At 50.0% G+C, this 12,974-nt stretch overlaps 1 protein-coding gene across 1 annotated transcript in view; it reads left to right on the top strand.

Annotated features, from left to right (window-relative positions):
- The window catches only part of LOC121274962 (myosin-10-like), a 163,330-nt gene extending 152,538 nt beyond the window's left edge, over window positions 1-10,792 (top strand). Inside the window, exon 14 of the mRNA XM_041182334.1 lies at window positions 10,488-10,792. Coding sequence (XP_041038268.1) covers window positions 10,488-10,792 — 305 coding nt within the window. The remainder of the gene's footprint in view (window positions 1-10,487) is intronic.
- The last annotated feature ends 2,182 nt before the right edge of the window (window positions 10,793-12,974 follow it).

The following is a 12,974-nucleotide window of genomic DNA, read 5'->3' as shown; positions in this document are numbered from 1 at the left end:
ACACTCTCTCACTCCTCTCTCACTTTCACTCTCTGACTCCTTTCTCACTCTCACTCCTTTCTCACTCTCTCTCTCCAACTCCTCTCTCACTCTCTCACTCCTCTCTCACACTCTCAAACTCTAACTCCTCTCTCACCCTCTCACTCCTCTCTCAATCTCTCACTCCTCTCTCACTCTCTCACTATCTCACTATCTACTCCTCCCTCACTCTCTCATGCCTCTCTCACTCTCTCAATATCTCACTCCCTCACTCATCTCTCACTCTCTCACTCTCTCCCTCTCTCAATCTCTCACTTCTCTTTCACTCCTCTCTCAACTCTCTTACTCTCTCACTCCTCTATCACACCAGTCGCACTCTCTCATGCCTCTCTCACTCTCTCAACCCTCTCTCACTCACTCACTTCTCAATCTCTCACTCCTCTCTCACACTCTCACTCTCTCACTCACTCTCTCCTCTCTCACTCCCTCACTCTTCTCTCACTCTCAAACTCTCACACTCTCACTCCTCTCTCACTCTCTCACTCCTCTCTCACTCTCTCACTCCTCTCACACTCTATCACTCTCTCTCACTCTCTCATCCTCTCACTCCTCTCTCACTCTTTCACTCTCTCACTCACTCCTCTCTTACTCTCTCACTCCTCTCTCACTCTCTCACTCCTCTCTCACACTGTCACCCCTCTCTCACTCACTCAATCACTCTCTCACACTCTCACTCTGATCTCACTCTCTCACACTCTCACTCCTCTAACACTCCCTCACTGTCCGACTCCTCTCTCACTCTTCTCTCACACTCTCACTCTGTCATACCTTCATTCCTCTCTCTCTCTCACTTTAACACTCTCTCACTCCTCTTTCACTCTCTCACTCCGTTCTCATTCTCTCACTCCTCTCTCACACTCTCACCGCTCTCTCAATCACTCACTCACTCTCTCAATCTCTCACTCCCCTCTCCCTCTCTCACTCACTCACTCTCTCACTCTCTCTCTCACTCTGATCTCACTCTCTCACACTCTCACTCCTCTAACACTCCCTCACTCTCCCACTCCTCTCTCACTCCTCTATCACACTCTCACTCTGTCAATCTCTCACTCCTCTCTCGCTCTCTCACTCTCTCACTCCTCTCTCACTCGCTCACTCCTCTCTCATTCTCTAACTCTCTCTCTCTTTCACTCCTCTCTCACTCTCTCACTCCGCTCTCACTTTCACTCTCTGACTCCTTTCTCACTCTCACTCTCTCACTCCGTTCTCACTCTCACTGTCACTCCTCTCTCACTCTCTCACTCCTCTCTCACGTTCACTCTCACTCCTCTCTCACTCTCTCACACACTCATGCCTCTCTCACTCCTCTCTCATTCTATCACTCCTTTCTCACTCTCTCACTGTCTCACTCCTCTCTCACTCTTCTGTCACTCTCTCACTCCTCTCTCACTCCTCTCTCACTCTCTCACTCCTCTCTCACACTCTCAAACTCTAACTCCTCTCTCACCCTCTCACTCCTCTCTCAGTCTCTCACTCCTCTCTCACTCTCTCACTATCTCATCCTCTCACTCCTCTCTCACTTTCTCACTCCTCTCTCACTCTCTCAATATCTCACTCCCTCACTCATCTCTCACTCTCTCACTCTCTCACTCTCTCCCTCTCTCAATCTCTCACTTCTCTTTCACTCCTCTCTCAACTCTCTTACTCTCTCACTCCTCTTTCACACCAGTCTCACTCTCTCACGCCTCTCTCACTCTCTCATTCCTCTCTCACTCCATCACTATCTCAAACTCTCACTCCTCTCTCACACTCTTCTCTCACTCTCTCACTCCTCTCTCACACTCTCACTCTCTCACTCACTCACTCCTCTCTCAATCCCTCACTCTTCTCTCTCTCTCTCAAACTCTCACACTCTCACTCCTCTCTCACTCTCTCACTCCTCTCTCACTCTCTCACTCCTCTCTTACTCTTTCACTCCTCTCGCACTCTATCACTCTCTCTCACTCTCTCATCCTCTCACTCCTCTCTCACACTCTCAAACTCTCACACACTCCTCCGTTACTCTCTCACTCCTCTCTCACTCTCTCACTCTCTCACTCCTCTCTCACACTCTCACCCCTCTCTCACTCACTCAATCACTCTCTCACACTCTCACTCCTCTCTCACTCTCTCACTCACTCACTCTCTCACTCTCTCAATCTCTCTCTCACTCTGATCTCACTCTCTCACACTCTCACTCCTCTAACACTCCCTCACTCTCCGACTCCTCTCTCACTCCTCTCTCACACTCTCACTCTGTCACACCCTCACTCCTCTCTCTCTCACTATCTCACTCTCTCACTCCTCTTTCACTCTCTCACTCCTTTCTCATTCTCTCACTACTCTCTCACTCTCTCACTCTCTCACTCCTCTCTCACTCTCCCACACTCGCACCTCTTCCCACATTCTCTCACTCTGTCACTCCTCTCTCACTCTCACACTCCTCTCTCACTCTCTCACCCTCTCACTCATCTCTCACTCTCACTCTCTCACTCCTCTCTCACTCTCTCACTAACTCACTCTCTCACTTATCTCTCACTCTCTCACTCTTTCACTCCTCTCTCACTCTCTCACTCCTCTCTCACTTTCACTCTCTGAATCCTTTCTCACTCTCACTCTCTCACTCCGTTCTCACTCTCACTGTCACTCCTCTCTCACTCTCTCACTCCTCTCTCACTTTCACTCTCACTCCTCTCTCACTCTCTCACACACTCACGCCTCTCTCACTCCTCTCTCATTCTATCACTCCTTTCTCACTCTCTCACTGTCTCACTCCTCTCTCACTCTTCTGTCACTCTCTCACTCCTCTCTCACTCCTCTCTCACTCTCTCACTCCTCTCTCACACTCTCAAACTCTAACTCCTCTCTCACCCTCTCACTCCTCTCTCAGTCTCTCACTCCTCTCTCACTCTCTCACTATCTCACCCTCTCACTCCTCTCTCACTTTCTCACTCCTCTCTCACTCTCTCAATATCTCACTCCCTCACTCATCTCTCACTCTCTCACTCCTCTTTCACACCTCTCTCACTGTCTCACTCCTCTCTCACTCTCTCACTCCTCACTCCTCTCTCACTCTCTCAATCCTCTCTCACTCTTCTCTCACTCTCTCACTCCTCTCTCACTCTCTCACTAACTCACTCTCTCTCTTATCTCTCACTCTCTCACTCTTTCACTCCGCTCTCACTCTCTCACTCTCTCACTCCTCTTTCACACCTCTCTCACTCTCTCACTCCTCTCTCACACTCTCACTCCTCTCGCACTCTCTCACTCTCTCTCTCACTCTCTCATCCTCTCACTCCTCTCTCACTCTCTCACTCTCTCACTCACTCCTCTCTTACTCTCTCACTCCTCTCTCACTCTCTCACTCCTCTCTCAAACTCTCACCCCTCTCTCACTCACTCACTCACTCTCTCAATCTCTCACTCCTCTCTCCCTCTCTCACTCACTCACTCTCTCACTCTCTCTCACTCTGATCTCACTCTCTCACACTCTCACTCCTCTATCACTCCCTCACTCTCCCACTCCTCTCTCACTCCTCTCTCACACTCTCACTCTGTCAATCTCTCACTCCTCTCTCACTCTCTCACTCTCTCACTCCTCTCTCACTCTCTCACTCTCTCACTCTCTCACTCCTCTCTCACTCTCACACTCCTCTCTGACTCTCTCACATCCCTCTCACTCCTCTCTCATTCTCTCACTCTCTCTCTCTCTCGCACTCTCTCACTCCCCTCTCACTTTCACTCTCTGAATCCTTTCTCACTCTCACTCTCTCACTCCATTCTCACTCTCTCTCTCACTCCTCTCTCACTCTCTCACTCCTCTCTCACTTTCACTCTCACTCCTCTCTCACTCTCTCACACCCTCACACCTCTCTCACTCCTCTCTCATTCTCTCGCTCCTTTCTCACACGCTCACTCTCTCATTCCTCTCTCACTCCTCTCTCACTCTCTCACTCCTCTCTCACTCTCACTCTCTCACTCCTCTCTCACACACTCAAACTCTAACTACTCTCTCACCCTCTCACTCCTATCTCAGTCTCTCACTCCTCTCTCACTCTCTCACTATCTCACTCTCTCACTCCTCTCTCTCTCTCTCACTCATCTCTCACTCTCTCACTAACTCACTCTCTCACTTATCTCTCACTCTCTCACTCTTTCACTCCTCTCTCACTCTCTCACTCCTCTTTCACACCTCTCTCACTGTCTCACTCCTCTCTCACTCTCTCACTCCTCACTCCTCTCTCACTCTCTCAATCCTCTCTCACTCTTCTCTCACTCTCTCACTCCTCTCTCAGTCTTCTCTCACTTGCTCACTCCTCTCTCACAGTCTCACTCCTATCACACTCTCACTCTCTCACTCTTCTCTCACTCTCTCACAATCTCACGCCTCTCTCACTCCTCACGCATTCTCTCATTCTCTCAGTCCTTTCTCACTCTCTCACTCTCTCACTCCTCTCTCACTCTCTCACTCCTCTTTCTCTCTCTCACTAACTCACTCTCTCACTTATATCTCACTCTCTCACTCTTTCACTCCTCTCTCACTCTCTCACTCCTCTTTCACACCTCTCTCACTCTCTCACTCCTCTCTCTCTCTCACTCCTCACTCCTCTCTCACTCTCTCACATCGCTCTCACTCCTCGCTCATTCCATCACTCTCTCACTCCATTCTCACTCTCTCTCTCACTCCTCTCTCACTCTCTCACTCCTCTCTCACTTTCACTCTCTGACTCCTTTCTCACTCTCACTCTCTCACTCTCTCACTCCTCTCTCACTCCTCTCTCACTCTCTCGCTCCTCTCTCACTCTCTCACTATCTCACTCTCTCACTCATCTCTCACACTATCACCCTCTAACTCCTGTCTCACTCTCTCACTCCTCTCTCACTCTCTCACTATCTCACTCTCTCACTCATCTCTCACTCTCTCACTCTCTCAATCTCTCACTTCTCTTTCACTCCTCTCTCAACTCTCTCACTTTCTCACTCCTCTTTCACACCTCTCTCACTCTCTCACTATCTCACTCTCTCACTCCTCTCTCACTCTCTCACTATCTCAATCTCTCACTCCTCTCTCACTCTCTCTCTCTTCTCTCACACTCTCACTCCTCTCTCACACTCTCACTCCTCTCGCACTCTCTCACTCTATCACTCCTCTCTCACTCTCTCACTCCTCTCTCACTCTCTCACTCACTCAATCTCTTACTCTCTCACTCTCGCTCTCACTGCGATCTCACTCTCTCACACTCTCACTCCTCTCTCACACCCTCACTCTCTCACTCCTCTCTCACTCCTCTCTCACTCTCTCACTCTCTCACTCCTCTCACTCTCTCACAACTCTCTCACTCTCTCACGCTCTCACACTCTCACTCCTCTCTCACTCTTCTCTCACTCTTTCACTCCTCTCTCACACTCTCACTCCTCTCACACTCTCACTCTCTCACTCTTCTCTCAATCTCTCAAACTCTCACGCCTCTCTCACTCCTCACTCATTCTCTCATTTTCTCAGTCCTTTCTCACTCTCTCACTCTCTCACTCATCTCACTCTCTCACTAACTCACTCTCTCACTTATCTCTCACTATCTCACTCTTTCACTCCTCTCTCACTCTCTCACTCTCTAACTCCTCTTTCACACCTCTCTCACTCTCTCACTCCTCTCTCACTCTCTCACTCCTCACTCCTCTCTCACTCTCTCACTCCTCTCTCACTCTCTCACATCGCTCTCACTCCTCTCTCATTCTCTCACTCCTCTCACTTTCACTCTCTGACTCCTTTCTCACTCTCACTCTCTCTCACTCCTCTCTCACTCCTCTCTCACTCTTCTCTCACTCTCTCACTCCTCTCTCACAATCCCACACTCTCACATCGCTCTCACTCCTCTCTCATTCTCTCTCTCTCACTCCTTTCTCACTCTCTCTCTCTCACTCCTCTCTCACTCTCTCACTCCTCTCTCACTTTCACTCTCTCACTCCTCTCTCACACTCTCACACCTCTCCCACTCCTCTCTCATTCTCTCACTCCTTTCTCACTCTCTCACTCTCTCACTCCTATCTCATTCCTCTCTCACTCTCTCACTCCTCTTTCACTCCTCTCTCACTCTCACTCTCTCACTCCTCTCTCACACTCTCAAACTCTAACTCCTCTATCACTCTCTCACTCCTCTCTCACTCTCTCACTCATCGCTCACTCTCTCACTCTCTCAATCTCTCACTTCTCTTTCACTCCTCTCTCAACTCTCTCACTCTCTCACTCCTCTTTCACTCCTCTCTCACTCTCTCACTATCTCAATCTCTCACTCCTCTCTCACTCTCTCTCTTCTCTCACTCTCACTCCTCTCTCACACTCTCACTCAATCACTCCTCTCTCACTCCCTCACTCTTCTCTCTCTCTCAAACTCTCACATTCTCTCACTCCTCTCTCACACTCTCACTCCACTCGCACTCTCTCACTCTCTCACTCCTCTCTCACTCTCTCACTCCTCTCACTCTCTCTCACTCTCTCTCTCACTCTCTCATCCTCTCAGTCCTCTCTCACTCTCTCACTCTCTCACTCACTCCTCTCTTACTCTCTCACTCCTCTCTCACTCTCTCACTCCTCTCTCACACTCTCAACCGTCTCTCACTCACTCACTCACTCTCTGAATCTCTCTCTCCTCTTTCCCTCTCTCACTCACTCACTCTCTCATTCTCTCTTTCACTCTGATCTCACTCTCTCACACTCTCATTCCTCTATCACTCCCTCACTCTCCCACTCCTCTCTCACTCCTCTCTCACACTCTCACTCTGTCATTCTCTCACTCCTCTCTCACTCTCTCACTCCTCTCTCACTCTCTCACTCCTCTCTCACTCTCTCACTCCTCTCTCATTCTCTCACTCCTCTCTCACTCTCTCACATCGCTCTCACTCCTCTCTCATTCTCTCACTCTCTCTCTCTCACTCCTCTCTCTCTCTCTCACTCCTCTCTCACTCTCTCCATATCTCACTCCTCCACTCATCTCTCACTCTCTCACTCTCTCAATCTCTCCCTCTCTCAATCTCTCACTTCTCTTTCACTCCTCTCTCACTCTCTCACTATCTCAATCTCTCACTCCTCTCTCACTCTCTCTCTCTTCTCTCACTCTCACTCCTCTCTCACACTCTCACTCAATCACTCCTCTCTCACTCCCTCACTCTTCTCTCTCTCTCAAACTCTCACATTCTCTCACTCCTCTCTCACACTCTCACTCCACTCGCACTCTCTCACTCTCTCACTCCTCTCTCACTCTCTCACTCCTCTCACTCTCTCTCACTCTCTCTCTCACTCTCTCATCCTCTCAGTCCTCTCTCACTCTCTCACTCTCTCACTCACTCCTCTCTTACTCTCTCACTCCTCTCTCACTCTCTCACTCCTCTCTCACACTCTCAACCGTCTCTCACTCACTCACTCACTCTCTGAATCTCTCTCTCCTCTTTCCCTCTCTCACTCACTCACTCTCTCATTCTCTCTTTCACTCTGATCTCACTCTCTCACACTCTCATTCCTCTATCACTCCCTCACTCTCCCACTCCTCTCTCACTCCTCTCTCACACTCTCACTCTGTCATTCTCTCACTCCTCTCTCACTCTCTCACTCCTCTCTCACTCTCTCACTCCTCTCTCACTCTCTCACTCCTCTCTCATTCTCTCACTCCTCTCTCACTCTCTCACATCGCTCTCACTCCTCTCTCATTCTCTCACTCTCTCTCTCTCACTCCTCTCTCTCTCTCTCACTCCTCTCTCACTCTCTCCATATCTCACTCCTCCACTCATCTCTCACTCTCTCACTCTCTCAATCTCTCCCTCTCTCAATCTCTCACTTCTCTTTCACTCCTCTCTCAACTCTCTTACTCTCTCACTCCTCTTTTACACCAGTCTCACTCTCTCATGCCTCTCTCACTCTCTCACCTCTCTCACTCTCTCACTATCTCAATCTCTCACTCCTCTCTCACTCTCACACTCTTCTCTCAATCTCTCACTCCTCTCTCACACTCTCACTCTCTCACTCACTCACTCCTCTCTCCATCCCTCGCTCTTCTCTCACTCTCAAACTCTCACACTCTCACTCCTATCTCACTCTCTCACTCCTCTCTCACTCCTCTTTCACTCTCTCACTCTCTATCTCTCACTCCTCTCTCACTCTCTCACTCCTCTCTCACTGATTCACTCTCACTCCTCTCTCACTCTCTCACTCTCTCACTCCTCTCTCAATCTCTCACTCCTATCTCACTCTCTCACTCCTATCTCACTCTCTCATTCTCTCCCTCTCACTCCTCTCTCACTCTCTCACTCTCTCTCTCTCACTCCTCTCTTACTCTCTCACTCCTCTCTCACTCTCTCACTCTCTCACACCTCTCTAACTCTCTCACTCCTTTCTCACACTTTCACTCTCTCCCTCCTCTCTCACTCTCTCACTTTCTCGATCTCTCACTCCTCTCTCACTCCTCTCACACTCTCTCACTATCTCACTCTCTCATTCATTTCTCACTCTCTCACTCACTCGCTCTCTCACTCCTCTCTCACTCTCTCACTCATCTCTCACTCTCTCACTATCTCACTCTTCACTCCTCTCTCGCTCTCTCACTCCTCTCTCATTCTCACTCTCTCCCTCCTCTCTCACTATCTCACTCTTCACTCCTCTCTCTCTCTGCCACTCTCTCACTCACTCCTCTCTCACTCTCTCACTCCTCTCTCACTCCTCTCTCACTCTCTCACTCCACTCTCACTCTCTCATTCCTCTCTCACTCTCTCACTGCTCTCTCTCACTCCTCTCTCACTCTCTCACTCATCTCTCCTTCTCTCACTCTCTCACTCTCTCTCACACTTGATCACTCTCTCACTCCTCTCGCATTATCTCACTTTCTCACTCACTCCTCTCTCAATCTCTCACTCCTCTCTCACTCTCTCACCCCTCTCTCACTCTCTCACTCTCTCTCTCACTCACTCACTCTCTCACTCTCTCACTCCTATCTCACTCTCTCTCGCTCACTCTCTCACTTGTCTCTCACTCTCTCACTCACTCACTCTCTCACTCTCTCACTCCGATCTCACTCTCTCACACTCTCACTCCTCTCTCACTCCCTCACTCTCTCACTCTTCTCTCACTCCTCTCTCACTCTGTCACTCTGTCACTCCTCTCTCACTCTCTCACTACTCTTTCACTCCTCTCTCACTCTCTCACTACTCTCTCACTCTTCTCTCACTCTCTCACTATCTCACTCTTCACTCCTCTCTCACTCTCTCACTCACTCCTCTCTCACTCTCTCACTATCTCACTCCTCTCTCACTCTCTCACTCCTCTCTCACTCTCACTCTCTCACTCCTTTCTCACTCTCTCACTCCTCTCCGCTATCTCACGTTGAGCTTTGGCCTCTGCAGTCATCCAACAGGTTTGAGATTTACTCTCCTTCTTTGGGTGAGGGGGGGCGGGTGGGTGGGTGTAGCTGCAGTGTGGGCGAGCTGACTCCGAGGCAGGAGTGCGTGACCGGGCGAGGCAGGTCAGGGGGCACACAGAGGGCAGGACAGCAGGAGCGTCGGCCTCTGCAGCCGCCTGACAGGGTCAAGGGTCACTGGGTTTGTTTGAGTGAGGGGGTGGTGGGTGGGTGGGTGGATGTCGCTGCAGGGTGGGTGAGCTGACTGAGGAGGACACAGTGGTCCAGGACGCCATGAAGTTTGGGGGTGGGGGCTTCCACGTAGGTAGTTGATGGTAGTTGGGGAAAGTATAGTGAGGGGGGGATTGACGCTGTTCTCTGCAGCAAAGTGCGAGAGTCCCGGTGGCTCTGATACCCGCCCGGTGCCAGGGATCAGGACAGCTGCTCGGGACCAGAGAGGAACTTGCAATGGGGAGGTGTGGGGGGGGTGAAGGATCCAGCATCCGCGGTCCACGTAGTTACCAACGACGTTGGCAGGGTGAGGAAGGAGGCTCTGCACAGCCAGTACGAGGACCTCGGCACCACATTTGAGAAGCAGAGCCTCCAGAAGGTAATAATCCCTGGGTTATTACCTGAGCCTCGTGCCAATGGGCACAGGGTCAGGTTGGGGAGGTGAATGCGAACAGAGGTTGTGGGGAGAAGTGGGTCCCGGTAGGTGGGGAACTGGAGCCAGTACCTGGGGATAGTGAGGGGGGGCGCTATACCTGTTGGGGCCGGTTACACCTGAACCACGTTGGGGGGCCGGGTTCCTCGTGAGCTGCCTAACTAGGGGAGGAGAGGGGGTTTTACACTGAATAGTGGGGTCAAGAGAGCAAATTTGGGCAGATGTGAGGGACAAGGCGAGAGAGAGAGAGAGAGAGAGAGAGAGAGAGAGAGAGAGAGACAGGGACTGATAAACAGACCATGACAGGGAGGGACAGAGATTCCAAATCCAACAGTAAATCAGGTCAGGCCGGACACTACAAAAATAATGAAAGGATAAAAGTAAAGGCTCTGTATCTAAACACACGTAGCATTTGAAACCAAATAGATGAACTGAGAGAGCATGTAGAAACAGATAATCACGACCTGATGGACATTACGGAGACGCGGCTGTACGAGGCCATGGATTGGGAGCTGAATATTAAAGGGCGCAGGACACTTAAGGAGGGCAGGAAGAGAGGAAAAGGTGGTGGGGCGGCGCTGTTAACTCATGATGGTATTAGCACAACAGAGAGGGATGGCCTCAGTTCGGGAAACCAGGGTGTGGAAATGGTTTGGGTAGAGATGAGAAATGGCACAGGACACTTAGGGAGGGCAGGAAGCGAGGAAAGGGTGATGGGGCGGCGCTGTTAACTCATGATGGTATTAGCGCAACAGAGAGGGATGGCCTCAGTTCGGGAAACCGAGATGTGGAAATGGTTTGGGTGGAGATGAGAAATGGTGCAGGAGACTTAGGGAGGGCAGGAAGAGAGGAAAAGGTGGTGGGGCGGCGCTGTTAACTCATGATGGTATTAGCGCAACAGAGAGGGATGGCCTCAGTTCGGGAAACCGGGATGTGGAAATGGTTTGGGTGGAGATGAGAAATGGTGCAGGGGACTTATGGAGGGCAGGAAGTGAGGAAAAGGTGGTGGGGCGGCGCTGTTAACTCATGATGGTATTAGCACAACAGAGATGGATGGCCTCAGTTCGGGAAACCGGGACATGGAAACAGTTTGGGTGGAGAGGAGAGATGGTAAAGGTAAGAAGTCACTTGTGGGAGTTGTGTACAGGCCCCCTAACAGTAACCACATGGTGGGATGGAGCACAAAGGAAGAAATAAAGGGAGCTTGACAGGAAGGCACAGCGATAATCAAGGGAGATTTTAATTTACATACTGACTGGTAAAGTCAGATGGGCAAAGGTAGCATAGATGAGGAGTTCATAGAATGTTTTCGGGATAGTCTCTTAGAACAGCACATCCTGGAGCCAACCAGAGAGCAGGCTATCGGTGCAATGAGATCGGGGTAATTAATGATCTCACAGTGAAGGCACCCCTAGGTTATTACATGCATTTTACCTTAAGTTTGAGGGAGAGAGGAGTGGGTCTGAGACTAAGTTTTTAAACTTAAATAAGGGCAAATTATGAGGGCATGGTCGCTGAGCTGGCTAAAGCGAATTGGCCAGTTAGGCTAAGGGATGGGTCAATGGAGATGCAGTGGCAGACATTTAAGGGGATATTTCAGAATAGATACATCCCAACAAGTAAGAAAAATCCAAGGGAGGGACACACCATCCGTGGTTCACTAGAAAGGTCAGAGGTAGTATCAGACTTAAATAAAAAGCATATAATTCTGCAATGAGGAGTGGAAGGCCAGAAGATTGGACAGAATATGAATAACAGCAAAGAATGACCAATGGCAAATGAATTGAATAGATATTTTCCACCAGTTCTCATTTTAGAGGATAAAAGTAACATCCCAGAAAACAGCAATAAATCAGGAGATTGAAGGGAGGGAGGAACTCAGGAAAATTTACTGTCACCAGGGAAGTGGTACTGAGTCAATTGTTGGAGGTGCGGGCTGACAGGAGCTCGGGTTCCTGGTGGACTTCATCCTAGGGTATTAAAAGTAGTGTCCAGTGAGATAGTTGAGGCAGAGGGATCTGTGTGTCCTAATGCATGAGTCACAAAAGGTTAGTGTGCAGAGTATTATCTAAATGGTGAGAGATTGCAGAGCTCTGAGGTACAGAGGGATCTGGGTGTCATAGTGCATGAGTCACAAAAGGTTAGTGTGCAGAGTATTATCTAAATGGTGAGAGATTGCAGAGCTCTGAGGTACAGAGGGATCTGGGTGTCCTAGTGTATGAATCACAAAAGGTTAGTGTGCAGATACAGCGAGTAATTAGGAAGCTAATAGAATATTATCGTTTATTGTGAGGGGGAATTGAATACAAAAGTAGGGAGGTTATGCTTCAGTTGTACAGGGCACTGGTGAGACCACATCTGGAGTGTTGTGTACAGTATTGGTCTCCTTATTTAAGGAAGGATGTAAATGCATTGGGAGCAGTTCAGAGAAGGTTTACCAGACTAACACCAGGAATGCGCTGCCTGTTTTATGAGGGAAGGTTGGACAGGTTAGGCTCATATCCGCTGGAGTTTAGAAGAGTGAGAGGCGACTCGATTGAAACCTTTAAGATGCTGAGGGGTCTTGGACAGGGGGGATGTGGAGAGGAGGTTTCCTCTTGTGGGAGAATCTAGAACGAGGCGGGAGGGGGAGGTCACTGTTTAAAAATAAGGGGTCACCCATTTAGGACAGAGATGAGGGGAAATGTTCTCTCTCCGAGGGTGGTGAGTCTTTGGAACTCTCTCCCTCAACAGGCGGTGGAAGCAGAGACTTTGAATAATTTTGAGGCCGAGGGTGATAGGCTTTTGATTCACAAGGGGGAGAAAGGTTATCGGTGGGGGGGAGGCGGGAATGTGGGGTTGAGGTGACAATCGGATCAGCCGCCATCTTATTGAATGGGGGAGCAGGGCTCGAGGGGCCGAGTGGCTGGACTC

Source organism: Carcharodon carcharias, assembly GCF_017639515.1.
Source record: "Carcharodon carcharias isolate sCarCar2 chromosome 39 unlocalized genomic scaffold, sCarCar2.pri SUPER_39_unloc_3, whole genome shotgun sequence".
NCBI lineage: Eukaryota > Metazoa > Chordata > Chondrichthyes > Lamniformes > Lamnidae > Carcharodon > Carcharodon carcharias.
The sequence above is the reverse complement of the archived record's forward strand: the minus strand, read 5'-3'. Positions and strand labels throughout refer to the sequence as shown.